The sequence below is a fragment of the Manis javanica genome, chromosome X (assembly GCF_040802235.1).
Source record: "Manis javanica isolate MJ-LG chromosome X, MJ_LKY, whole genome shotgun sequence".
In the NCBI taxonomy this organism is placed as follows: domain Eukaryota; kingdom Metazoa; phylum Chordata; class Mammalia; order Pholidota; family Manidae; genus Manis; species Manis javanica.
Genome location: NC_133174.1, coordinates 45,600,571 through 45,627,720, shown reverse-complemented (window position 1 = coordinate 45,627,720; position 27,150 = coordinate 45,600,571). Strand labels below are relative to the sequence as shown.

Below are 27,150 nucleotides of genomic sequence, written 5' to 3'. Positions count from 1 at the left end.
TCTAACCTCACCCCAAGCATTCTTCCCCCTGTTCACACTATCACAGCCGCACTGTCCTCCCCATGTCCACTAGCTGTTCAGGCCCTTTCCCATCTCATGGCCTTTGCACTGGATAGTGTGCCTGCATGAGACACCCTACCTCTCATTTTCATGACGTGGGATAGGCCTCAAGGCCACTGCCTTGGATAGAGGAAGAAAAGGAGTAGAGAATACATACTGATGGTTGTTATTTTTCCCCTCTGTTTTCCTTTCAGATCTGATGGTGAGAATTCCAGAACAGTCAGGTCAGTGCCTCCTTCCTCTAGTAGTAGTTGGGAGATGGGCTGGGACTGGGGTGGGGGCCTCTGGTTTGTTACTTAGGGATCCATGGGCAGGGGTGGGGGCCAACTCCAGGGGTTCCGTTGGTAGGGTTGGTGTGCAGTGGGAGGGCTGGGGTGAACAAGGCAGGCATGGGGAGAGGCTTGAAAGCTAATCCTCAGTTCTTCTGAGCCTAGCTAACTTGGGGGCTTGGGCTGAACCCTGGAGGGGCTTACAGGAGCTGCTCAGATGGAAAAGCTGTCCTGAAGAGAGGTTGATTGTGGATCTGGGATTCTTTCTACCTTCTCCTCCCAGGAGAAGAGGGCATGATAGAAACAGGGCATCCCTGGTCTGGCATTTATACTTTCTCTACCCTGAACTGCATTAGCCCTGAGTAGTGGATGTGGATGGGCTTTTAATGTAATACTTTCTACACATTAGAAATATACATTAGGTAATAAGTCCACTTTTTTTTTGCATGCTTGGTAAAAAAAGGTTTCCAAGCTTCAATAAGTTGTCAGGGTATGATCAGTCTGCCACTTGAGGAGGTGGGAGTAAAACTGAGGTAGAGACAAGGGCTATTTGTGTATTTCCCAGACTGTAACCTATCAGAAGCTTTGTGAAGACACCAGGGTCAAGCATAGGGACTATATGGGAATGATGGGGGTCTCAGGGTAGGGCCAGGTCAGTCTTAGCATCCAGGCAGGGAGTAGTGGGGTAAGCCTTTGAGACCAGCTGGGCACAGGCAACAGAGGCATGGGGCAGGGGCACTCAGTTCCATCCAAGGCTGTGACTAGCATATATAGCACCTTTGTGAAGAACAGGATCCACTGAGTGGACCAGTTGGAGGAATGTTCCCTTTCCACTGGGCAGTGGTAGCCCCTCACCAGGGTTCCTAGCTCAGTAAGCAGAGTGCAGCCCACTTGTGCCCCCTGGGCTGTGAAGCCTTGAGAAGGGTACAGCTTTCCCAGCCATATGCAGTAGCTCAGGCGCTGGCATCCAGGTGGTGGATATGGGTGGTGAGCAAAGGACCCCAGCATACAGACGAGCTGTATAATGAGATACACCATGTCCTAGCATCCCAGGCAGGGGATATGGGATGCCCAGGGCCAAGATAGGGCTATGGGATGGGAGTGCACTTGGGCCAGCAGGAAAGCAGCAGGGTACGATGGATGCAGTCAAGCCCAGAGTCTAGGCAAGGGGTATATGACAAGACATAATTAGTCCCAGCATGCAGCCAAGGAGCATGGCAAGGGCATAGCTTGTCCTAGGAAGTCACTAGTCCAGCAAAGGACATGGATCCTATTGTTCCACTGTGGGTTTGGAGAAAGGCAACTTGGGCTGACTCTGAACACAGACCCCCAGGCCTCCCTGTTGATATGCCTGCTAGTTGTAGAGGAAGTCGATTGAAGCCATCTCTAGCTCTCAGCTCTTGCCAGTAGGGGACTTCCTGGGACCTATAGCTCAGGCAGTTTGCTAATTATCATAATCATTAGTCATATGGTGACATACGTTGGGACTTTATAGTTTACAGAAGTTGTCAGGGACTTCCTCTTCTTTGATCCTCCTGGTGACATTCTAGGTGGAATCTGAGCTGGCCTTATCATCACTGTTTTACAGTTGAGAAAACTGAGGCTTGGGTTGGTTATGAGTTTTGCCTACAGCCACACAACCAATATATGGCTGAGGCAGGATTCAAACCCAGGTCTGTCTGGCACCAAGCCCAGAGCCCTGCCCATGCCATCACTGTGGGAGCTCTTGACAGCCTTGCAGATAATAATAATCTTCCTCATCCGCATCATAATATTAGTAATAATAGCAGTTATCATTTACTTCTCACGTGCTAAGGACTCGGAACATGATCTTATTTAATGCTCACAATAACCCTAGTAGACATGGATTGGGAGCTCTGATTTACAGATGAGAAAAATGAGGTTCCCCAGAGGGTCAGTACCCTGCCCAAGGAAAGAAGAACAATGGGTCAGGGTGACGTCACTCTGACTCATACCCTGGGCTATCTGGTTCCAAAGCCAATGTTTGCTTTACTAAAACATGTTTCCTGGCATCCATCCTGGGCTCACAGTCGAGGGCCTTGAGGACTCAGTGACTGGGGAAGCAACGGTCACACTTGAGCTGTAGAAGGGGCCTAAAGCTTAGTTCTTGGGGGTAAGATCTTGCAGATGTGGTGGGAAGACTCATTAACTTGGAACTTGGGCTGTGTGGGGCTGTGTGAGGGTGCTCTCAAGACCATGGCTAAATTCTTGAGCTCTCTTCAGTCAGGCATCAGGGAGAGCTTCCTGGGAAAGGCAGTATCTGGATGGGCTCTGGAGGACTGACAACACAGACTTTGCCTAAGGGGGGCATCCCTGGGAGTGGAATGTGCATGCATTAGAATTGGGGTGGGGGGTGCAGTCAGTTGGCTGAAGCAGATCTGGGCACGAAAAGAGTAAATGTTAAGGTTCAGAATGGTAGTCAGGGCTGGATCACAGAACCTTCTATCATCAGCGGGAGCTGGGGAAAGCTAGAGGAAAGAAGCTGGGCTCTGCAGCATAGCAAGGGCAGCAACAGGCAAAGGGCTCCTTTTGTGGCTAGGTCACTTTCTAGGTATATGACTTTGGACAAATCTTTCATCCCTTGGAGCCCCATTGTCATCTAATAAATAGTGTGTATATATATGTGTGTGTGGAAGGGAAAGGTTTAGGACAGTAGAAGAAACACCAAGGAGCAGAGCTAGGCCTTGGCTGTTGTGGAAGCAGAACAGCAGGAGTGAGCAGGGTGACTGAAAACTTCCCACCACAGGGCCACGGCTTGAGGGTTTCTACATGTGAGGCACCAGAGGAAGTGCAGCGTCTGATTAGAGCTGAGTGGCTGGTGTCACAGTAGGGCTGTGGGCAGAGGAAGGTGTCCTGTAGGTCCGTGAGAAGTTGCCAAACCTACAGGCACCTGAAACCACTGTCTAGAGAGGGGCTGACAATAGCTCAAGAGCGCAAAGCTAGCTCTTAGTAGAGCCTGTTTCCTAGCTGTGTGCTCTTTTTAAAGTCACTTAACTTCTCTGATCCTTACTTTCTTCATCAGCAAAATGGGGAAAATAATTCCGACTTCTCTGTGTTGATGAGAACTTAGAGTGATGCTCAGCTTTATAAAATAGTGGCTCATCATTGTAGTTCCCTTTGCCCTCCCCTAACCCAATCCGTTGTCATATATTGGATAGTTAAGCTTGAGAAATGTGGAGAAGTGCAGAACTTGAAAACAGAGAGAGGCAGGAGGGGCTGATCCCTCTGCCACCAGAAGTCAAAGGAGCCAGGCTTAGGTGCACTGCCACCACAGTGAGGGTCAGGCTGGAACTGGGGGTGGGGGAGATGGGAGTGGGGAGTTTGGGGACACAGTTGGGGTTGCTAGGCATGCAAAGATGGGAGCCGGAGGAGGTGGCCTGTTGCTAGGGAAGGAGGGAGGAGGTGGGGGAGCTGCTGACACCCGTGGAGCCAGGGATGTCCCCATGGCAACGGGAGCCACTGCAATCTGGAGTAGAAGTGGGAGGAGGAGCCACCGCTGGCTGTGTTCCCAGAGGAGGCCTCCCACTCCAGGCCTCAGTGCCCACATCTGTCCAACAGGAGTTTGGATTAGATAATCTCTAAGATTCTTCCTTGTTTTGACCTCCTTATGTTGGGTGGCCCAGACCCCACTGGCCTTCTGTGGCTCCCCCATCCGCAGCTCTGAGATACCACTAGTCCCCAGAGCTCCCCCAGCTGTGTCCAGCCCTTCCTCCCATGCTACCTCCAGTTCATTATAGCCTGGTGGCCTGCCCTGCCCAGCTATCTGTGCTTACCACTTCCTCTGCCTGAAACTGTGTTACTGCCTATGAAATGGTATCTGGCTCTGAAGGGCCCAATGCCAGTCCTACCTACTCTGGAAAGACCTCCCTGGCTGTCCTAGTCCACACTGTGCTTCATTCCTTGTGGGCTTCTTTGGCTCCAAAGCTCTGAGCTCCTCCTTAGTGTTCACTGCTGCAAATTTACCCAGCTGCTTTGAAGATCTGGCTCCACACAGGACACTTGACAGGCTCAGATCTTTGCAATAAATCTGTGGTGTCATATTGTGAAACCCCATTTGACTTGTGAGACAGTGCTCTGAGAGGTTATGTGAATTGTCTGAGGTCCCCTGGGTGCCACGTGGTGGAGCCAGGCTTGGAACTGGCCTCTGTGTAATTGCTGCTACCCCAGGCCCAGGGTAGGGTGTTAATTATAAGCAGCAGCAGCACAAGGCTGGGCACTTTACCTGTATTTACTCATTTACTCCTCAAAATAATCCTATAGGGTATATTCTTGTCACTTTACAGATGAGGAAACTGAGGCTAAGCAGCTAAAATAATTTACCCTGCAGTAGAACTAGGACAGGAATCTAGACTATCAGGGTTAGGTCGCCAAGTATATTGGGATCACCCCAGTCATGCTCCAGAAATACATACAGAGCGTTTCCTATGTCATAGGCCTGTGTGAAGTGATCCATGGTGGGGTGGGGGTGGAAACAGACAGAAGTGGGGTACAGACACATATAAGCCAGCTCTAGCAAGCCCAAACAGGAGTGTGCCTATGAGGAGAAGCCAGTTGCTGGGACAAGAGTCCAGAAGGGGTAGAGCTGGAATCTGACAGTGGGATGGAGGAGGGTGGGGGGAGGGAATCGCATAATTTTCCCAAAGGAGGTACATTTCCAGGAAGCTCAGGAGGGGCAAAAGGGTCCTCCCTCCCCTTCCTGTTTTCCCCCCCAGGAAGTACCCCCACCTGGCCCAGCCCCAGGAAGTAGGTGACCCCTGAGCTGGCTGCATGCCTGGTTAGCACCAAAATAAACTTGCCTTCTCTCTCTTCCCCTCCCCTCGCCTCTGTCCCCTCTGTCCTGGCTTTAATTAGCAGCCCTGTGGATGAGTCACTTGGCAGCTGGGGAGGGAGGCTGCACAGAGCCCAGTCAAGCCTCGACTCCTGCCCTGAGCCTTGCGGGCAGCACCACTGTGTTCGTGCATGTGGATGCCCTCCCACGTGATGGCTGGCTCCGTGTCCGTGCAGGTGTGAGGAGCACAGGGGTAGGGCATGCATGCTGGCACACATCCGCACATGTCAGGGTGTCTGCATAGAGGCATATCTGGTCACTTCTCCTTTGTTTCTGCATGCCACTGAATGTCAGTGTGTGTGAGTCTGTGTCTGTGGTAGCAACTGTCAGGAAATGAGGGAGCATTTGGGTGGATAAACACAAACACTTTATAATTGCATTCACCCCTCCCTACATAATGTTCTTTATGCATTTTTACTTATGCAAGCCCTGCACTTATGTCCCCCATTTTCCCTTGTCTTAGTCTGGGTACAGTTTATTGCAGGGAACAGAAACCCACTCAAACTCACTCAAGAATAAAGGTGGGGGGGACCATTGTGAGGCTACATCTCAGAGAATCAAAGAACAGTAAACCAAGTAGAGCAGGCCTCATGCCAACTGTAAGTGGGACTTCTCTCATGGCTTGCCTGGTCCCTGTCATCTCTTTGTCCCTGACTCCTCTCTCTGAACTGGCTTTCTTGGCTTTCATATGGCCTGACATGGCCACCAACCTGGAACCTACATAACCTTCTGGTTTCAGGGTCCAACCCATATTACGTCAGTGTTTCTGTCCAGACTTCAATAACGTCAGGCAGCAAGGAGCTGTGGGGGAGCCAGTTCTCTTAGAAGTGGGAGAGGGTAAAGAAGGCAGATACTTGGTATTTGGTGTCTTTTACAATGAGCACAAGTTTTTTGTGTCCACAGTGAGGTCAGAGCTTGGGGGAGCAGTCTGCTCACGACTGTAAGGGTTATCCATCCATCAAGATTTTGGCTCCTAATCTAATGCACGTCTACCTTTGCTCACTATGCTTTCAAGTTTCATGCTTGCATCAAAACACCCTGCTTTATCTAAAAATTTCCCCTTATTTTATGCCAAAACAGCTTTTAGGTACACAGTGAATATTACCATTGCTACCAGTGTGCAGTGATTTTTGTAGCCTGAGAACAACTGGCATAATGTTACTCATGGCACAGCTGCTACCAAGTTCTTGGTTGCCTCAGGAATTTTCACATTTTATTAGTGTAGTGACTGGATTTATAGTTATCTGCAGTATATAATTATAAGCATACATTATCAATATTATCAGCTTGATGCTTGAGCTTACTTTTCCATTAATACAAACTCTGCAGTTGTTACACTAATTACAGAGGGAATTAATGACCCCTTAGACAAGTTTTCACCTATGAGTAAAGAGTTTGGAATCAGCTGTGCCCATAATGACTGTTGTCCAGATGCAGGGGCAGTGCCCATGGCTCTGACACTGGCTGTGGCCTTGCATCTCTGGCTGAGACTGGAGGCTGCCCACCACCTCCTTGGGGGCCTCCTGTTTCTGGACTGACATGTGGCAGGTGCTGTTGCTATTTTGAATTAAAAAAATAGCTTTCTGATTAATGTTAAAGCCACCTTCCACATGGAAATGGTAAACCTGAGTGGAGGAGATCCTCCCAGGCTCAGGGCAGAGTCTCCTTCAACTCCTCTCCCCTCCTCCCTTTTGTTATTATTCCAAATACTAATAATTGCTTTCATCCAGAAAATGTCTACTATTCATCAGGTACTGTTAGGGAGCTCTAAGCACACATTATCTTTAAGCCTCCTGGCCATCCTGCCAAGTAGGGGTGATTCTATCCACTTTAAAGATGGGGAAACTGAAACTTGGAGAGGTAAAGTCATCCATCCACCCAAGGTCATCCATCCATCCACCCACCCATTCATTCATTTATTCATTCATTTAACTCAAGGATGATTTATTGACTGCCTACCTACAATGTGTCAGGTACTGGGCTAAATTAAATGCAGTTGATACAATGATGAATAACAGAGTCCTGCTCAGAGGAAACTCACTGTCTGGTAGGGATACAGATGAGGAAACAGACCATTATAGACAATTACAGGGAAGTGTGGGAAGCACCTTGGAAGTATTCCCAACTCAGCTTGAGGGTCAGGGAGGCTTCTCCAAGTGGATATGTGAGCTGAGACTTGGAAGGTGAGTAGAAGTTGGCCAGGTGAGGAGTGGGGACAGGTGAGGTGAAGTGGAGAGTGTCTCAGGCAGAGCAAAAATGTGTTCCAGAGCTGTGGAAGGCGTGTGTGGCAGCTGTTTCCATTTGTGAAGAACTAAAGCGGTAGCTGCAGTGGGATGGGACTGTGTGGAGAAGGAGTCTGGGAAGGGAGCTGAAAGTGAATTGAGAGGCTGGAACTGGGACGTTGGTCTGTTAGGCCCAGGGCTGAGGAGCTGCAGGACCCAGGAGCAGAGTTTCTACACTTCCACATGTGCCAGGTCCCAGACCCAGCCTGGCCAGCATCAGTCCACCTGGACAGCGTCAGGCCAGGATTCCACTGGCTGCAGTGCCCTCTAGTGTCCATGAGCCCACCTTGCAGCCTCCACCTCAGCGAGAATTGTCAGTCTCCCCCAACACTTAATGACCTGTGTGGATGATGGAGACACTGGGATGAATAAGACACAGCTCCTGTCCTCCCAGAGCTCCTGGCCCAGAAGGGGCAACAGCATGTGAACAGACAGTGCTGATACAAGCACAGGGTAAGAAGGAGACAGGGGAGGGATCAGGGCAGGTTCCCAGAGGGCACAACCTCTGAGCTGACTTGTGAAGGACAAGAGCTAGTGAGGTGTGTGTGTGTGTGTGTGTGTGTGTGTGTGGCAGTGGTGGTGAGGGAGCGGGGACGGGCCTTTTGAGCAGAGGGGCAGCACAAAGAGGAGGAGGCATGGAGAGCAGCAGAGAGTGGTTGAGAATTGCAAGCAGTTCTGTCTGGGTGCAGCACCAGTTGAAGATGTGGGGAAGATGGAGACTAACTGGAGGTGGGGGGTAGGGGCCAGTCATAGAAGGTTCTAGGATGCCTGCCACTGGCTCCTGGTAGGCACTTAGTGAATAGAATCATATACAGAGCTTCCTTGCCCTTTTGGGATCACAAACCTTTCTGAGCATCTGAGGAAAGCTATGCTCTCCCCAGAGCCATGTTGTTACTCACTAATATCTTTCATACGACTTCAGGAGCTTTAGAGGCACTCCCCCCATACCTGTCCATGAACTGCAGGCTGCCAAACTGCTCTTTGTATAAATACTGAAACTTTATCATGGTCTCCGAAGCTCTGCATGATCAGGCCCCTGCCTACATCTCTAGTCTTGCCTCTCTCCCCTTTGCTTTTTCCAGTCAGCCACGCTGGCCTCTTTGCAGTTCCTGAAAGTACTACCTCAGGTCCTTTGTCCAAGTGACTTCCTCTGCCTGGAACATGCTCTGCTGCTACCTCCACTTTTTGCCCAGCTTAATTCCCTTAGTTGTTGAATGTCTGTCTCCTTTCATTTCGATATAAGCTCCATGAGATCAGGACATTGACTAATAGCTTATATCAAAGCTATATCTGGCCCCCAGCCCACTGCCTGGTCCACAAGATTTGTTTTATAAGTGAATGAAGGCCTCACCAGTGCCGCATGGCTCGATGCAGCTCCTCACCCTTAATTCCTTCTTCCCTCAGCCCCTAGTGGGCATTACATGAGTCTACCCAACATGCTCAGATATGTCTGAATGCCAAGAGTGGCCATGATTAGGAGGGATTTTTCTAGAAATCTTCCCTTCTCTGAAACAAGCAGGCTTCCCATGGGTCTGCCCCACCCCCTTGAGAGAAGGGTCAGACTCTCAAGCTCAGGCTGAGACTCTTCATCCTGTACACATTTGTCTCACCGAATCTTCACAAGAATCCATGAGGTAGGAATTGCCATTGGTCTTTTACAGATAAGCAAACTGAACCTCAGAGTGGGTACCCAGCTAATACGTGGTAGAGCTGGGACTCGTCTACCAGGCACCAAAGTGTAGCCTCTTTGCCTCCTCAGAGTGGAGAAGAGGCTTGCCCCAGGTCACACAGCATCAGCCATAGGGCCAAACTGCAAATGGGCACAAAGCAGGAGCTAGAGTTGCTGAAGGAGAGAGAAAAAAGCAGGGGCTGAGGCCAGAGCCCTGAGGCCCAGGGGGCTTTAGGGGGTAGGCCAAGGGAGAGGAGGCCTCAAAGGGCCCACAGATGCCAACTTTGCCTGTCTCTCTAGGCAGCTTGGCTTTCTTGAGAGGAACCAGCTGCCCCAGCAGGGAGGCAGGAAGGCAAGAAGGCTGGCCTGTTGCCTGTCAGCTCCTATTCCTTCTAGGTCACTAGCCCCCTAGCCCCTTCCAGGGCCACCTTCTGCTCAGAACAGCCAGGGGCCTGGGCTCTGAGGCCACAAAAGGACAGGAGCGCTCTGAGCTGGATCTGTGGTACTCCTCAGGGGCCCTGCATCCTTCAAGTCCTCCCAATTATCTCCTTTCTCCAGGCCCGCACATATGGAGGAGAGATTATTGTGATAGGCAGGTGGGAACTCAGGGAACCTGGGTTCTACTCTGACTGGCTGTATGAACTTTCTTCCCCTCTCCATGCTCCAGTTCCCCATCTGTGAAATCAGGTGGCGGCAATTTCCTTGAAAGAACAGCCTCTTGATCATGAATGGTGTTTCTTCTGATTTTTGTTTTTCTCTCCAGGAAGCATTTCTGTTAGCCAGTCCAGAAAACAACATAGAAGAGAGTGAGAGCTTATTGCAGTGGTCAAGAATATTGGCCAGGGCCTCATCTTGATCTCCTAAAATAAGTGATGTGAACTTTACTTGATCTGGATCATCCTAGCACAACAACCAAACAATCTCTTTAACTGTGTGGAAGATAAGAATGTTTGTGAAAAGCTTCTATAGAAAGGTTTCTGTATTCACAGGACAGCAGTGTGGTAGAGGAAAAAGATTCCAGATTTGGGAATAGCCAAACCAGGTCCTGATCTTGCAGTTCTGCCACTTACTATCTATAGTACCTATGCTGAATTATTTATGGTCTATCCATCTCAATTTTCTCTTCAGGAGAGTAAGGCTAGTGACACATACTTGACAGGGTGCTTGGGGAGATTCCAGGGGACAGGCACATAAGGAGTCCAGCCTGGGGTTTGCCCCAGAGGAGTCACTGTGAGTTCTCAAATCTGCTTCCTCTTACTAGGAGTTCCCAGCCCTCCTGGGAGAGCAGGGGAAGGAGCAAAGTTTCTCGTTGCAGTCTGGCCTACAGCCCAGCAGGCCTGGCCCCGCCTCCATAATTCCTCCTTCTAGGGAAGGACTGGGGAGGAGGGGGTGGTGATATGGTGGAGGCACCGCCCTGGCCAGGGGCCTGCCCCCGACAGGTCCGGACCATGGAGCCCCCCATGGAGACCCCCGGGAGGAGTAGCAGGTAGGAACCTGGGTCTCCCCACTCTGCAGCCTGCCACCCTCCTTTCCTGCCCAGGCTTGGACCGGTCCCTGGGCTGCTGATTCAGCAGCCTGCTGGCTTCCTGGTTCTAGGCTCCCCTCTAGGACATTTGGAGGCCTTTGGCTTCGGGGAGGGAGGCAGCTAGAATGACTGAGCCTATGGGCATCTGGGAGCTCAGCACTGTAGGACTCCAGAGTCCTGATGAATGCAGTTGGTAGCCTGTGAGTGGTGTGATCCTGTGAGGGGTGTGATCAGTGGCTGCCCTGGCATGCTAGCTTGGTCTGGCACTGCAGGGCTCCATGTAGCTGCTGAGATTCTCTGATACCAACATTTCAGCAGCTTAAGGGTCTCTGAGTCTCTGGTATAATGAGATAACAAGTCAAGGACTTGGGCTGGTGACTGGCACATACATGGCACTTGAGAAACAGTCTTCTGATGATGTTGATTATTACAGAGTCTCTGATAAGAAGTCTCAGATTCCAAGATTCTCTGTAATATTCTAAGATTTGGGCGTTCTCAAATTCGCAGCAAGTGAGATACTGGGCAACTGACCTGGCCTGCAGCCACACCTCCGGGCCTTCACTTGGGCTCCTGAATGGCCAGCCCTGACTATGACCTGTCCTCAGAGGCCGGTGAGGAACAGGAACAGGGGCTGGCCAACTTGGAAGGGCCAGCTCCACTCCTAGTGTCTGCCCTGTGCTGGGCAGGGCAGGGACCAGGGCCTCAGCCTCATTACCCTGCTGTCCTTCCTCCCCTTTCCCATTCTTTGGACTTTAATTCGTGGGGGAGCCGGAGGCAGTGGGGCATTTGGACCCTGTACTACGGGTCGGGGCACAGCATCTGGGAGGGGCTGGGGTGGAGCGTGGGCCCTGCTCTGGGCTGCGGGCAGTGCACTGGCCCTTGGAAGCAACAACTCCTGCTCTGAACCACTCAGTTCCCTGGCTTGCTGGGCCCCACCCACCCACTCAGCCCCAGTCCCATCCTGTCACCAAGACCACAAGACCTTCTCAGCTCTCCCCGACCCTTTCCTCTCCTCTCCTTTGCTCTGGCGCTCTCTGCCTCTCCCTGTCTTCTCTCTGTGTCTTTTGTCTGCCCTTTCTCAGTCTTCCTCCTTCTCTGTCTTTCTCCTTTCCTTGTCTCTCCCTTTCCTTGTCTCTTTTGGTTTCTCTCTTTCTCCCTCTACTACTATAGTGTTTCCTCCACCTGCCTGGCCTGGGTTTTTCCCCCCTCTTTGGACCCAGAGCCTCCTACTCTTTCCCTCCCTCCCTCCCTCCCTCTCTCCCTCTCTCCCTGTCTCCCTTCCTTCCTTCCTTCCTAGGCCCCCAGACATTTTTTCTCTTTCTCTCTCCCCCCTCCCCCTTCCCTCCCCGTGTGGCGTCTGGTGTGAGGAGGGCTCCCTTTCCCCTTTCCTGCTCCCTGTGTCTCCGTGGCCGAGGTCCCCACGGAGTCACCTGGAACACAGGAGGCCCAGCCTGGCTCTTCCGTCTCTGCTGCCCCCTGTTGTCATTGTGTTGTTTGTGGTTCGAGTGCCGTCCTCTCTTTCTTGACTTTGTGGTTTTTTTCTTTTTTTCTTCCTTCCTTCCTTCCTTCCTTCCTTCCTTCCTTCCTTCCTTCCTTCCTTCCTTCCTTCCTTCCTTCCCTCCTTCCTTCCTACTTTCCTTCCTTCCTTCCACCCTCCCTCTCTCCCTTCCTTCCTCCTTCGCTCCCTCCCACCCTCCCTGGCCTCCCCACCACTGCTCCTCCTCTTCCACTCCCTATCCTCCACCACCCATTCTTTCCCATCTTCCCTCCCCCTTCACTCACTCTCACTTCCGTGTCCTCATTCCCCATCCTGCCTCTCCCCTCCTTCCTTGTCTCTCTCTCTCTGTCTCTCTTCCTCTCTCTGTCTCTCGCTGTCTCTCAGGTCCACAGCGTCTCATATTCTACACCAGTATTGCTGTCCTACTCAGGTCCTTGACTCCATGAAGCTTACCCCCTCAGGCAGGCTGGCAGAGAGCAGGTAAGAGCTAGACTCACCCCTTCACCCATCCTTCACCCTTCCAGACAAATACGCAATATCATTGCCAGACCCCTCTCCCACCTCCCTCTAGCCCCTGGAGTGATTGTGGAATGGGTGTCTGAGTGTGTGAGGAGAGTGACTGGGGGACTAAGTCAGGAGACCAAAGAGGACAATCAGAATCTGTGGTTTGTCCTTCCTTAAAAATCCTTCCCTAGAAACCTGCCCACAAAAGTGGGAGTGGTTGGCCCTAGACTCTGTAACATCTGAGCCGTTTTGAAGGATGAGTAAGAGTGTGACAGTTGGATAGGATGGGGAAGGGTGTTTAGACAGAGGGAAAAATCTGTCCATACCTTTGGAGGACAATATTGTTTCCAAGTTAATTGGAAAACACATTTTTACATTTTCTAATTATAATGCAATAAAATGAGACATTAATAGCAATGGCAAAAAGGCTACTATAAATCAAAACCTATAAGATAGGACCATGGGGGTTCCCAGAGGAAAAACTGTAGTCTTAAATACTTTTATTAGAGAACAAGACAGTTTAAGTCAAATGAACTAATTATCCTACTAAAGATCTAGAAAAAGAACAACCAAAAGGAAGCAGAATAAAATAATTAATAAAGATGAAACTAGAAATTAATGAAATAGAAAAAAAAAGCTTTGATAAACCAAGAGGTGATTTTTGAAAAGACCAGTAAACTGTACAGACCATCCTCTGGTGGATATGACTGAGACTAAAGCAAGAAAACATAAATAAAACAAGGTATGACAAAGGGGATACAACCACAGATTCTGAGGAGACAAGAAAAATCATAAGGAAATGCTTTATGTAATTTTATACCAATAAATGTGAAAACCTAGATGAAATGGATGGTTTTCTAGAAAAATATAAATTACCAAAATGCCTTAAGGAGTGGCAGAAAACCTGAATAGAACAGTATAAAAGACATTAAAAAGATGATCAAATTTTTCTTCTCAGAAACGGTCCCAGGTCCAGTTGGTATTATGAAAGTGCTGTATGATGGAAGTTCTACTGAATCTTGAGAGAGCAGACAGTATGAAAAGAAGGACAGCTTCACAGTTCATTCCAGAAGGCTAGCAAAACTAGACAGGTTTAGAAAGAAAAAAAAGTAAAACTATAGCCTAATCTCACAAATTTATAGAGTAACAAATATTTTCAATAAGATTATCAAACTGAATCCATCAGTCTATTAAAAGAAGACTATCATGACAAATGAAGATCTGTTCCAGGAATGCAGGGATTAGTCAACATTAGAGAAACTTATTGTAATTGATTAAATTAGTAGATTAAAGAAAAGAGCTCACATAACTCCATAAATGCTGAAAAAACAATCTGATAAAATTAGTCACCCATTCTTGAGTTAAAAACTCTTACTAAATGTCTTGGTTACCTCTTGCTATATTGGGGTAATTTAGTACACAGCAATGGAAAACAAGTACAGTAAGCTAGGAATCAATAAAAACAACTTGGTAAAGAATTTTTATCAGAAACCAAAGACAATCATCAAATGTACTAGTGAAGAGCTGGATAAATATTAAATTCAGGAGCAAAACACAGATGACTACTATCACTGTCATTAACCAACATTTTTTTCTGAAGTCTTACCAATGGGGTTAAAAAAAGAAGTAAGTGATATAAGTATTAGAAAGAGTCAGAATTGGCATTATTTGAAGATGACATGGTTGTCTACTTAGAGAATCAGAAAGAATAAAAGGAAAAATTATTACAACTAATAAGAAAATTCAGTGAGATGGGTAGATACAAATTAACTATATACACCCAAACCACTAGCTTCTCTGAATACCAGCAATAATGAATTAGAAGACATAATAGAAAAGGTTCCATTCACAATAGCAGAAAAAAATGATAAAATTCTTAGGAATTAGTATTTATAAGAAATGCAAAATACTTCTCTGTAGAAAACTAACGTTTCATGAAAGGCTGTTAGGAGACTTGAATAAATCAAGAGTCATATCCTATTCCTGGATGGGAAGACTCAATATGGTAAAAATGACATTTTTTCCCAATTTGGTCAAAAGATTCAATTCATTTCTCATTAAAATTTCAGTGGTATTTTCTTTGGGAATTGGGCAGTTGGATTTTAAAGTTCATTTGGAAGAGTAACTATCCATGAATTACTAAGAAAAACTTGAAAAAAGAACAATGAGGGGGGCCTTGCCCTATTAGGTACAAAAACTTACCATAAAGCTTCATAAATTGCAAATATTGTATCATTACAGACAGAGGATTACATAAATGGAACAGAATAGAGAGTTTAGAAACAAACCCGTGTATTTATATGGAAATTTTAATTTGTGATAAAGAACACAGTTGATTCAAATCAGTGGGGAGTTAGTAAATGGGTTGGGACTGTTGGCTACCATTTGGGGAAAACACTAAGTTAAAACCTCATACAAAAACAAATACAAAAAATTAAACTGTGAAAGTACCAGAAGAAAAAATCCAGAATATTTTTATAATATTAGGGTGGAGAGGCCTTTCTGAGTGTGACTTAAAAACATAGAAGCCATAAAGTAAAGAGCAATAATTTTGAATACATTAAAACTGAAAACTTCTGTGTAGAGAGCCAAGCTATACACAAAGTTAAAACATAAACAACAGGCTAGGAGATACATGGATATCAGGCAAAGGTGAATATCTATGTATCTGTATCGTCCCCTGGAAATCAAGAATAAGAATGCACACAACCCATTTAAAATGGAGAAATGACATGATTTCACAGTTCAGAGAAGAAAAAGACATTCACTAGCTGATGAGCTAGAAAGGATGTTCAAGCTTACTAATAGCTAAAGAAATGTAACCAAAACAACAATGAAGTACCAACTTTAAAGTACAAAACTGAAAAGAATGAAAGGGTTGGGAGGAAAGAGAACCTCTCATATGCCTTGACTGGAGTGCAAATTGGTACCATTTTTTATAGGGCTGATTTGTTAGTTGCCACCAGAATCTTATATATGCATATACTTCCAATCTGAGAACGGTGTCTTGGAGCTAGATTTATCTAAGGTTTTACTACTTAAATGGACCCCAATTTGGTCAACTAGAGGCCTTTTCTAAAACACCCAAATCCCAGCTACAAACAAAAGCCATACAGTGCAACTCTTTATAACTTGCCCTCAGAGGATAGAGTTCTCAACCAGCTCTTAATGAGAAGGTTGCATGATGTATGCTTATCAAAATAAAAACAGGACTACAGGAGTAGGAATAATCTTTATTTTTAGCTGGCCGATAAAAATGTTAAAGCAACGTAAATAACTTTTATCTACATTTTGAACAAAATGTGCATTCCTTTGGCCCAGTAGTTCAACTTTGAGGAACATACCCTCAAAACTATTTCCAGACATACGTAAAGATGTTCACTGCAGCACTGTTTGTAACAGTGAAAAATTAAAACAACCTACATGCACATCAGTAGAGAACAGCCCTTCCTTCATGATCTACCCATACTATGGATTACTCTGTAGCATATCAGAAGAAAAAGATAACTGGCAGAGAAAGGTCTCCAAGACTTGCTGTTATATGAAAAAAGCAGGTTGCAGAACAGGGCTTATAGTAAGATCCCATTCTTGTAAGGTAAAGAAAACCCCCATAACAACAATGAAAATATGTTATACACACTCTGTCATAATTTCAAAATTACTGGCCTTTTTCTTTGGTCCCATTTCCTTGCTTTTACTAACTCATTTCCCTCCTCCTGTATACTGTTTCCCTGTATCCAGCTGTTCATATATTGCTTTTCCTTTTAATAACTAGCATAAACACCACCTCATTCATTTAGCAAGCATTTACCCTTCCTGCTCTCGGTTAGACCCTGTGCTGAGCCTTGGTGGGATATGAGAATGAACTGTATCTGGTCCTATCACCAGGGAGCTCAACCCTTGAAGGGAGAGAGACACATAGACAATGACAGCATAGTGTGGTTTAGATGGGACAGAAGATGGCTCAGAGGAAGGATACGTAACACCATCTGTTTCCTATATGTGTAATGACTTCCCTTCATCCCCCAACCTCAGGAGAAGTGGTCTTGCCCACTTTTTGGCTCTCCTGAGCAGGATGACCTAATCGGGGAAAAATAAATGAGTCAGTACCTTTTATTCAAGTCCAAGTTTAGCCACTTACCAACTCTATGACTTGGGCAAGCCATTTAACCTCTGAGCCTGTGTTTCCTCATCTGTGTAATGAAGAGAATGCCTACTTACCCCACAGGGCTGAGTTTAGGATTGGAGATGGTACATGTGAAACTACTGGGTGAATATCAACTCTTGAAGGGCAAGGACTACCCGTGTCTTGTTTTTCTCAGAGCCAAGTGTGTATCATTGGTATGGATTGGATCTAAAAGCTGTGTGTGTCTGGGGATGGTTCTTGAGCAAAGGATAGGCCTGACCATAGTGGAGCTTGGGGGTGAAGAGGCTGAGAGTGGTACATGGGATGGAGGGGATTGTACCATAAGAAGAGCTAGGTTCCTGGGCTTGGCATGAAGGTGACACAGGAGGGAAAATCTTAGTATGTGGTCCTGGGAAATGAAGCCCAGGCAGGGTGTTCTAGCCCTGGTTCTTGGTCCTGTTCTTCTAACTGATGCCAATCTTACAGCCCAAGGCAGGGAAGCATGGTGGGCCAATACTTGTGTTGGTGCCAACACACCTCAGTTTCAGTCCCAACTCTGTCACTTATTAGCTGGGTGGCCTCAAACAGCTCAATTTACAACTCTGAGCCTATTTCCTTATCTGTTAAAAAGAACACAGTACCCCCAACATCATGGGGTTTATTTATTAAGGAGTAGAAGAGATCATAAATAGAATATATCTTGCTGAGTGCCTGGCACATAATGGGTACTCAAAAAAGGGTAGCTGGTATTAGTATCCATTGCAGTAGATACTTATGGAGTTATGCTATGGCCAGGACCTATACCTATGCTTAGGTAATGGTTCTTGCTTTCCACAAGTTTCCAGTCAACTGGGGAGACTGGTGTAGGCTATGACAGATGAGCCCAATGGGGGCTGTGGCAGCCCAGAGGAAGGGATCTGGCCCTATCTAGGGCTGGTGCAGGTCAACTCAGCCTAAGAGCTGAGTCTTAGAGGATGAGTAAAAGTTAGCCAGGGACAGAAAGGTGAAGTGTGGAAGAACATTCCAGACAGAAGAAACAGCATATGCACAAGAACCTGGATGTTATTGTGTAGGGCCAGGGGTTCTCAAGCTGGGTAGCATGGGTCCCATATGGGGTTTTGGTGGCCCATGAAGCATTTTAATTTTAAATGATGGAATCTAAATCCTTTGAGAGTTATTAATGAGAGAGATTCAATAGAAAAAAGAAGGTGAGGGAAAGGGAGGAGGTAAGGATGAGTCATTGTTAGCAAAGGACCCAGAGCAACATGAGTCCAGGGTAGTAGTGCAAGAGAAACCTCTACTGATGCTCACCCAGCACCCAGAGTTGTTGGTCTCACACATAACTCTTGACTACCACCCTACTCTGGGTTCTTGGAGATCCTGAATGACACTGGAGACACTTAACTTCTCTATGGATTTTGGAAAGGAATTACTTCTGGTTTGTAAGTCAGGTAGTTTCCTGAAGAATGTAGTGTTTGAGCCAGTTGTTCAAGGTCCATAAAGAATTTGAGAGATAAAGATGGGGGAGGATGCTTTGAGAGTGTACAGAAAGCTGGGGGGTGGACTAGAACACTGGAGAGTGCAGAGGTTAGACATGTCTCAGACAGTTGTCTGGGAAGCACAGACTTCTTTTTTTGTGGTAGGAAAGCCATGAGCAGTTCCTGAGTAGGGAAAGTGCCATGATCAAATGAGCACTTTAGAAGGAAGGGAGACAAGGGAGGAGGCTGTTGCCATGATCCAAGAGAAAAATAAGCTTAGGTAAATGGCCATAGGGGTAGGGCAGAGATGACGGGTTTGACAGATGATTGGGAGGAAGAGGTTTGGAGTCAGAGACTGAATAAATAATGGGGGATGGGTGAGGGAGGTGGAGATGACTGAGGGTGGAACACACAGTAAGCTGCAGTGTTCAGGCCTAGCAATGAATTCATTCATTCAACAAATACTGAGTGCCAGATACTGTCCTGGTCATTAGGGCTATAGCACCAAACAAAATAGATGCCTGTCCTGATGGATCTTACAGTGGATGAGACAGATAATAATAAATAAACAACTAAATCTATAGAATGTGTCTGGTGCCATACCTATCCAGGGACAGTGTTCCTTCTATGTGGAGCATTGAGTGCAAAAGCCCTGAAGCAAAGTGTGCTTATCATGTTTCAGGGACAGCAGAGAGACCAGTATGATTGGAGTAGGAGTGAACAAGAGACAAGAGAAGTAGAAAATGAGGTAGCAGGGGCCAGATCTTGTATTGCCTTTTAGAGTCATTTAGGAGGTAGAATCAGCAGGATCTGGTGGCTGTCTTCCTAAGGGAGCTGGAAGAATCTGGCATGACTCACAGGTGTGTTTTGGGCTTGGGGGACTGAGTGGATGGTGGTGCTTTTCACTGAGGTGGGAAATGCAAGAAGACAGATTTGTAGTGGTAAAATGCTGAGTTCGAGGTCCCTGTGAACATTCAAGGCTCATCCTCGTGGAGCTTCCAGTAAGTATCAGGCTTGAGGGGTCTGGGACCCAGGAGAGAGATCCATGCTTGAGAGATAGCTGCAGGGGTCCTCAGCCATGCTTGAAATTCTGGGATGGAGTGAGATCGCTGACAGAGAGCATGGAATGCAAAAGAAAAGGACCAGAGAAGAACTGGGGAAGAAGTACCACTACATATGGAAGAGGAAGAAGAGATGGGGGTGGTCAGAGAAGTAGGAGGAAAACCAGCAGGGAGTGGGCTCACAGAAGCAGAGGAAGGAAAGAGCCATCCGTGCACAGAAGGGGTTTGTGAAGAGTGGCAAATGTTACAGCTGGGGAAGTAAGATGAGGGTGGAAGATAGTGTATTGGCTTTAACTGCTAGGAGGTCCTGGGTGACCTTACTGAGAACGGTTTCAGTGTGGTGGGCGCATGAGGCAGATTGCAGTGGGTTGAAGAGCTCGTGGGAGGTACTGAACTAGAGATGGGCAGTGTAGATGAATTTCTCAAGAAGCTTAGCTGTGAAGAGAAGAGAGGGACATTGATTGCTAGAGGGAGATGTGGGGGCAGATAAAGGGTTTTTATTCCCAGATGGGAGAGATTGAGCTTCTATAAATGTTGGTAGGAAGGACGCAACAGAGAGGGAGAGGTTGGAATACAGCAGGGAGAGGGGATGATTGTTGTGGAGGAGGTACCAGAGCCCAGGTGGAGAGATAGCCTTAAATAGTATAGGGGCCATCTCTCACTAAGAAGGAAAGCAGGGCTGCCACTTGGGGAGAATACAAAAGCATTGAGGGGATTGGTGAAATAAATGTTTCAGGAAATTTCAAAGCAACAAATGGAGATCTCTGACCAAGGTCATAGATGCTGGAGTGAAGAGGAGGCAAAGAAGGCTTCTTCTGGCTGGGAGGCAGGGAGGGCATCCTGTGGGAAGCAGCATTTGAGCTGGGCTGTGAAGTTCAGATAGAATTTTGATAGGCAAAGGTCTGTGCAGAAAGAAGAAATTGAGTCAGCAGAGGCATAGAGGATGTGTGAAAAAGCATGTGCTGAGGGAATCCCGAACAGGCTAGCTTGATGAAGGCTGGGCATGAGTGAGCAGGATAACACTGACACCACTGATAATGACAGTAATAATAGCAGTTCTCATGTATGAAGCATCAAACCTACCCTGTGGCAGGTGATTTACACACTTGAATTTGTTTAGTCCCACCAGATTCTGTAGACTAGGTATTTTCTCATTTTGCAGATAAGGAAAACAAAACCTAGAGCAGTGAAGAAATGGACCCAAGGTCACCCAGCTAGTAGGTGGTGGGGCTAATATTCAAACCCAGGTCCATCTGACTCTAAAGCCTATGCTTTTTCCACTTGACAGGAAAAGCGAGGTGAGGCCATATGGTGGAGGGGTCTTAAATGCCAAGTTGAGGAGTCTGAACTTTATCCAGGAAGCACTGGGGAGCCAAGGTACATGTCTGAGAAAAGGTGCATGTCATGCTCCAAGGCTTCGTTAGGAAGGCTCATGGTCCAGAGGGTAAGAGGAGGAATTAGGAGGTGACTGTAGTATAAGAGTGAAGGGGAGCAGGGGCCTGGACTGGATACAGGAGGAGTGAGCAGTGGGACTGGAAGATCACTTGTTTCTCATGACAGTCTTGAGAGGTGTGAAGTTTTCTTCTTGTATTATAGATGAGGAATGGGAGACTCAGAGAGGGGGGTGCTACTTGCCTAGGACTTGAGCCTTGTTTCACATGGTTTCATTGACTCAGTGACTCTGGAACAATGTGTTGGAGGGAGCTCTGAGTATGAGGAGAGTGTGTGCTCACATGCATGTGTGTATGTACGTGCTCACGTGTGTGTGCTTGTCTGTTTGTCAGATGGACAGCAGTGCCTTCCCTTGCCTGTCCTCTTTTCTTCCCATCTCTTCCCAATCCTCCAGTTTCCTGGATTCCATACTTACTGACTCCCTGATCCAAGGAGTCTGGGAGTGAGTGCTACTGTTTCATTGGCTATCCCCCAGACCAGCCTTTTCACTCCCGAGGTACCTGTCTCCCGAGCCCTATTGTCAGTCATCACCCCATGAAGCTGTAGCCCAGCTCCAGTGACTGCCAGGTGCAGACTGGCTCCTGGTACCACTTGGCAGTGCCCTAGGGACAGGTGCTTGTTCTTGCAATGACTCCTCCCCACCGCTGTGGCACTCCTGTGTGGGTGCAAATGACCACCTTGGGAATTCAGTTCAGTTCATGAGCAGTTAACAATAACCACCATCATGTTCCCATTGCTCTTGTTTGTCAGGCACTCGACATATGTTCCATTCATTGCAACAATCCTGTGGGGTTGGCATCATGAGCCCCATTTTTACAGATGCGGAAACTAAGACTCCAAGAGGGGCAATAACATGCCTGGGGCACAGCCTGGAAGCACTTACAGAGCTGACATTGGAACCCAGGTCTGTTGGTTTCCAATGCTGTGTGCTTTGCACATTCTCTTTCTAAGCATTTCCTATTTTCTCAACTCTGAGCATTCGGGAAATACAAATCTTGGTCCTTCAGAGATAGGGTGGATTTCTAGATTTGCTAAGTTCACCCAAAAGACCTGGTGGGATGAATCCAAGAATTCTGGGTTTAAATCCTGACTTTGCCACTCAACCAACTGTGTGACCTTGGGCAGGTTGTCTAACCCCTCTGAGCTTCAATTCCCTCATCTCTAAAATGTTGCAGTTGTTGTGGGGGTTAAATGAGATGGTGTATGGAAAGTGCCAGCATAGAGCAGGTTGCTACTATTTATATGAAAATGAAGGTTGGGCACCTGTCAGGGCAGAAATGGGGTTTATATACCCTGGGCATGACCTTAAGACTGAGCCCAGCCTGGGTGTGGGAGAGGGCTGTCTCAGGAGGGAACCAGTGACAGGCTCCTTGGAGACTGAGTTGGGTATGGCCCTGGATAATCTGTCACACTGGTCTCCCCATTTAATCCCCCATCCTAGCCCCATCTCCCTGGCTCCAGCCCTTCATGTATCTCCCCTGCTCTGCAAACTAATGCCTCTGCCTCTCTCTGTCACTCGCCGCCTGTGGCCTCTACCCTGCCCTCCCTGGCCCCAGGGAAGAGGAGGAGGAGGAGGAGGAGACTGAGGAAGAGGAAGAGGAAGACGCTCATCAGTTCTGCTGTCCGGCCTCCGAGTGCAGTAGCCCCTCCTCTCGGTAACTGAGAGGACAGGGTCATTTTCTATGCAGAAGCAAAAGCCTTAACCACCCCCCTCCGCCCCCGCGATCCCCTGTGGGACCCTGTCCCTGCTTCAGGGACCAGCTGGGCAAGCATCGTGCCCCTTTCTCCGCTGCCTCCTTCTGGGAATTCCGACCCCCACTGCTGTCTCCCCTGGACTCCAGCCCATCCCTAGGTCTGACTAAAATGTGGGAGCAGTAGAGCTTGGAGCTTGGTACGTGGACCCTCCCACACTGCACCCCACTTCCTAGGCACCCTGGAGCCTGCCACTCCTGTAGAGGTCTCCAAATGACATCCCAAGGACCTACCTCTGTCCTCTGTGAGCACAAACAGAGATGCAGGGTGCCTAGGGCTCAGAGGACCAGACGGGAACGGGACCCAGCCCGCCTAGTTCCCTGTCACTTGTTCCCTTGCTGTGGCCAGCGCTGCCATCTCCTCCTCTGCTTGAAGGCCTCGACCCATGACCCTGCCATTCCCATAATGCTCTGTAAATATTATCAGGAGGAGAAGGCCTTTCAGAGTGCGTGTCACTGTGTACAAAGGAATTTCCATCAATAAAAGCTGATCTCTTCTCTCTGTCTGATGTATGTTCCGCCCTGCTCCCACTTTCCTCTGCCCATCCTCACCAGGCCCTTGTTCTCTCCTCTCCGGGGCTGGGAGTGGGCTGGGGGAAGAGAGCAGGGTTTGGTTGTCAGCACTTAGAAGACACTCAGTAAGTGAATGAGAGGTGTGGTGCTCTAGCCATGGCCACGTTCATCAACCTGAGGCCATATCAGCTGGCCTGCCTGGTCATGTTGCTTGGTCTTTCTGCTCCCTAGTTTCCCTGTGTGTAAAAAGAGGAGGGCGGTTGAATCAGAGGATCTACAAAGGTTCCTCCAGCTCTGACATTCTGTCAATCTGAGATGCTACACTTTCAAGAAACTGATTACATGAATGTAAGATTGATAATTTGGTGACACATTCCATGCAATCCTGTGGTTTCTATTTCTACAATGCTGTGATTTTGGGATTCTTCAATCCTGTGGTTTTAAGATGTCATTATTTTATCATTTACAATAATTTTGTATTTTCAAGGTTCTCATTTGACAACTCAATCTCTCCATCTGAGGGGAAGTCATTTCCCCCAGATGCAATGACTTTAAATATTTCCTGCAACCTGCCAGAAGCTGATTTGAAGAAATGTTGGAAGCTGTCAGCAGGAGGGTGGAAGGTATCCTTTATGGGCTGTAGGACCCACACATTCCATGATGTGTCTGTGTTAGGAGCAAAGCCAGGCGACCCCCAAGTGGATTCATACTCTGGCTTTCCCTTTCTGAGCCTTTGGCACCAGAAAAATCTGAGTTTACCTTTTGGTTCTGCCACTTACCATCCGTGTGACCTCAAGCAAGTATTTTCTTCTCCTTGAACTTTCTTTCTGAATAGTGAGACTATATGTGCCTCTCTGGGTTGTCCTGAAGTTTAGCAAGAAAACACAGGGAGCCCAGTATAGGGTCTGGTGCACTGTTGAGCAAGTGTGCAGTGATTAGTGGTTCTTGCATTGATTAAGACTCAGGTGACAGGCTCTGCTCTCCTTTTCCCCCTCCCTTCAGCATCCCTATCACATTGTTCCTGTAGTTTTCCCCAAGGGTCACCTCATTCCTTCACTCATTGTCTCACTCAGACACTCAACTCCTCTTCTCATTCACTCATTCAGATTCTCATTTATTTCTCCCCTCCCTTTCTCTCTTCCTTTCTCCCTATTTATTCTTCCAGAAGGCATTGCTTGAGCACCTGCTGTGTGCAAAGCTTCAGGATAAATACCATGAGGGATCAAAAGTAAGACAGTAGCTGTGTTCTCCTGAAGTTCTCTATCTCCCAGGGGAGATGACAATTCCTTTGGGAAACTAGGCAGGTATGAAGGGCCAAAATGATTGAGCATGTATGGCTTCACCAATGAGCAAAATATGCTCCTGGCACAGAAAGGAGGAAGATGTGGAGGCAGTGGTGGGGGAGGGGGCAGGGGCAGCAGTAGTGTCCAGGAGGGCTTCCTGGAGGAGGAGGGGCAAGAGTGGAAGGCTGGAAAGGGTTTGAATAGGTGGTGAGGTGAGGAGGCATTGCAGGAGACAGGGATGGCATGGACAAACCTGGTGGAGAGCTCCAGGATCCTGTTGCAGAATGGTATGCAGATTGTTCTGTTTGGCTCGCCAGGTCCTTGAGTCTAGGTGACCTGTGGCTGGGGAGGAGACCATTCTACCCTTCATTTGATTGGAAATAGAAGGAAGTGGGGAAGCAGGGTTGCAAATAAATGGAGGGAGAGGGCAAATCAAAGTCAGAGGGCCATGACGGTCACCATGGGGATGTAGACCCCTGTGTAGGTGACCAAACTGGCCTAGGGTCTGTGCTGTGGGAAAGAGGAGGGCTTCTAACAGTTGTGAGGAAATCGGTGTGCCTGTACATATGTGTGCATGTCTTTACATGAGGTCAGGCAGGTCAATCAGGACTGAGAGATCAGTGTATCTGAAGGCATGTGATTGTTTGAAACTAGGTGTGAGGAATTCTGAGTGTGAAGTCGATTGCATGAGGTGGTGACTTTGTGCCTGGCAGGCTCTCTGCAAGTGCCTGGTGGAGATAATCACAAGACTGGGTGTGGGTGGCTTTTGGGCATGTGGGGCTGTAGTTTTAGGGTGGCAATTGTCAGGCAGGATGGTCACACAGACACACATGACTGCCCCTGTCATTCTAGGGGGCCAAAGTGGCTGGGGAGCACTTATATGCTGTGTACTGGGCTCTGGCCTGGGCATGGAGGATCCTCAGGGATGAGTCATAGCAGTGTACTGCCCCTGGAAAACAAGAGCAGGGTTGGGGATGGACACTTCAGGAGAGAATCACATGTTAACTACTGATAAGGACTGCCAGTGGCATGACTGTGCATGAAACAGAGCAGGGGGGTCAATGACCCTGTCAGTCTCAGTAGGGGATGGGAGTGAATTAGAACCAACTTCCCAGGAGGTCTTGGCTGCTCAGGGTGCTGCAAGAGGCAGATGAGCTCACCCAGACTGATGGAGTCTGTGGGTAAAGGGGGGAGGGAAGACATCCTGGGCAGAGGAAACAAAGGAAGAGCATGGGCACAGGCTGGGAATGCAGATCAGCTCAACCTAGAAGGTGCAAGGTGGGAGTAGGGGGTGCTGGATACATTCAGCGGGTGCTTCTGAAGCCAAAGGGGAACTTTGGCCTGGGAGGTAGGGGATTTAGGTTCTCCTCCTGTGCAGCCTGGGCACTTTGACTTCCTGGGCCTCAATCTGTATCTGAGGAATTGGATGGTTCAGAAAGTCCACTTCAGTTCTGCAGATCTGCCCTTGGCCAGCCAAACTTAGGAGTCATCAGTCTCAAAGTCAGGCGTTTTTCTGTCTCACCTCAGTCTTTCCTGCTTCCCTCTGGGTTGCTTCCTCACTTACTCGCTCCACAAATATTCACCCAACCTCTAGTCCTCTGCATGCCATGGTGAGAGGGCACGAGCAGCTGAAAAACTCAAGGACTCGACCTTGGAGAGACTGCTCAGTGCTTAGATTTGACTTATGGCTCTGCCACTGCTGAGCTTTGACACTTAGGGAAAGTGACTTCATCTCTCAGTACTTCAGTTTCCTCATCTGTATCATCCCTTCAAGGAGAACAACCCAGACCTTGCAGACCTGCTAGGCCTAGCAAAAAATAGGTACTCAGTAAATGACAACTATTATTTTTAGGGCTGCAAAGAAGCAGAGCCAGGATTCCAACCCAGACTGGTATGCTCCCAAGCCTGTGCTCACCCACTGTCTACCCAGTCAGTCCCTTTGATGGTCTCCTTCCCCGCTGCCAGCCCATGCGCCAAGCTGGGCTGGCCCTGGGTTTGCAATCTCTGTGGTGCTGGGATTAGGCAGTAGAAACAGCTTGCAGAATAGCTGTTGGGAGAGAGGGTGACTGGAGTCCCTCTGCCCCTCTACTGGGTCCAGTCTCCTTGACCAGTTTTTCTTCCAGAGCCCAAAGTCCGAGGCCTCATCTAGGTGTGCTGACCTCATCCTGTTTTTCTTCTCTCTTACTTCCAGTCCCCCTGCCCACCCCGCACCCCCGCTTTTCCAGCCTGAGTTGTCATGGGGATTGTCCTCAGCATCCCTAGCTTACTCTTGCCCTTATCTTATGGTATCCATAGCAACAGCCCCCATTCATTTCCATGGCAATTGCATTCTGATCCCATCCCCTGCTGGCTGCCTGCTCTGGACAGGGCCAGTAATGGGAAGGAAGGAGAGAGACCTCCCATTAGGAACAGTATCTAGGGAGGGTCAGTGCCCTACACCATGGGCAGCCCACCCTGAATCCCTATGGAATGTCCTTCCCCACTACCTCCCATCTTAGTGCCTTGGCTCACAAGGTCCCTTACTCCTCATTTCTAACAACTCCTCCTAGGCAAGACCCCATTCAACAGCTTCCTCCCCCAGGAAGCCTTCAAGGCAGCAGGTTTGGGCTTCAAATTCCTATTCTGCCACTTGCTAGCTCTGAGACCTTGGCAGTCACGTTCCCCCTCAGAGCTTTTTTCCTCTGCAAAATATTCCTGTAAAATAGGAAACCTAATTCTTCCTTCACGTTTTCCATGCACGTTAAAAAAATGTGCAGAAAATGCCTGACACAGGGAAGGTGAGCTGTAAGTGCGAGTTTATTGTTATTCTGCTCAGCCACCCACAAGCAGA

At 48.1% G+C, this 27,150-nt stretch overlaps 1 protein-coding gene across 8 annotated transcripts in view; it reads left to right on the top strand.

The window, feature by feature from the left end:
• Positions 1 to 27,150, top strand: part of IQSEC2 (IQ motif and Sec7 domain ArfGEF 2) — an 80,511-nt gene that overhangs the window by 22,252 nt on the left and 31,109 nt on the right. For 2 of the 8 annotated variants that reach the window (XM_037010380.2, XM_037010385.2), the window contains exons 2-3: positions 255 to 284; positions 12,537 to 12,632. In XM_037010380.2, the coding sequence (XP_036866275.1) occupies positions 255 to 284; positions 12,537 to 12,632 (126 nt within the window). Of the gene's footprint in view, positions 1 to 254; positions 285 to 5,216; positions 5,355 to 8,139; positions 10,616 to 12,536; positions 12,633 to 22,329; positions 23,023 to 27,150 lie in introns of those variants that run through there. The other 6 variants (XM_017641171.3, XM_037010384.2, XM_037010382.2 and 3 more) reach the window with 6 other exon arrangements.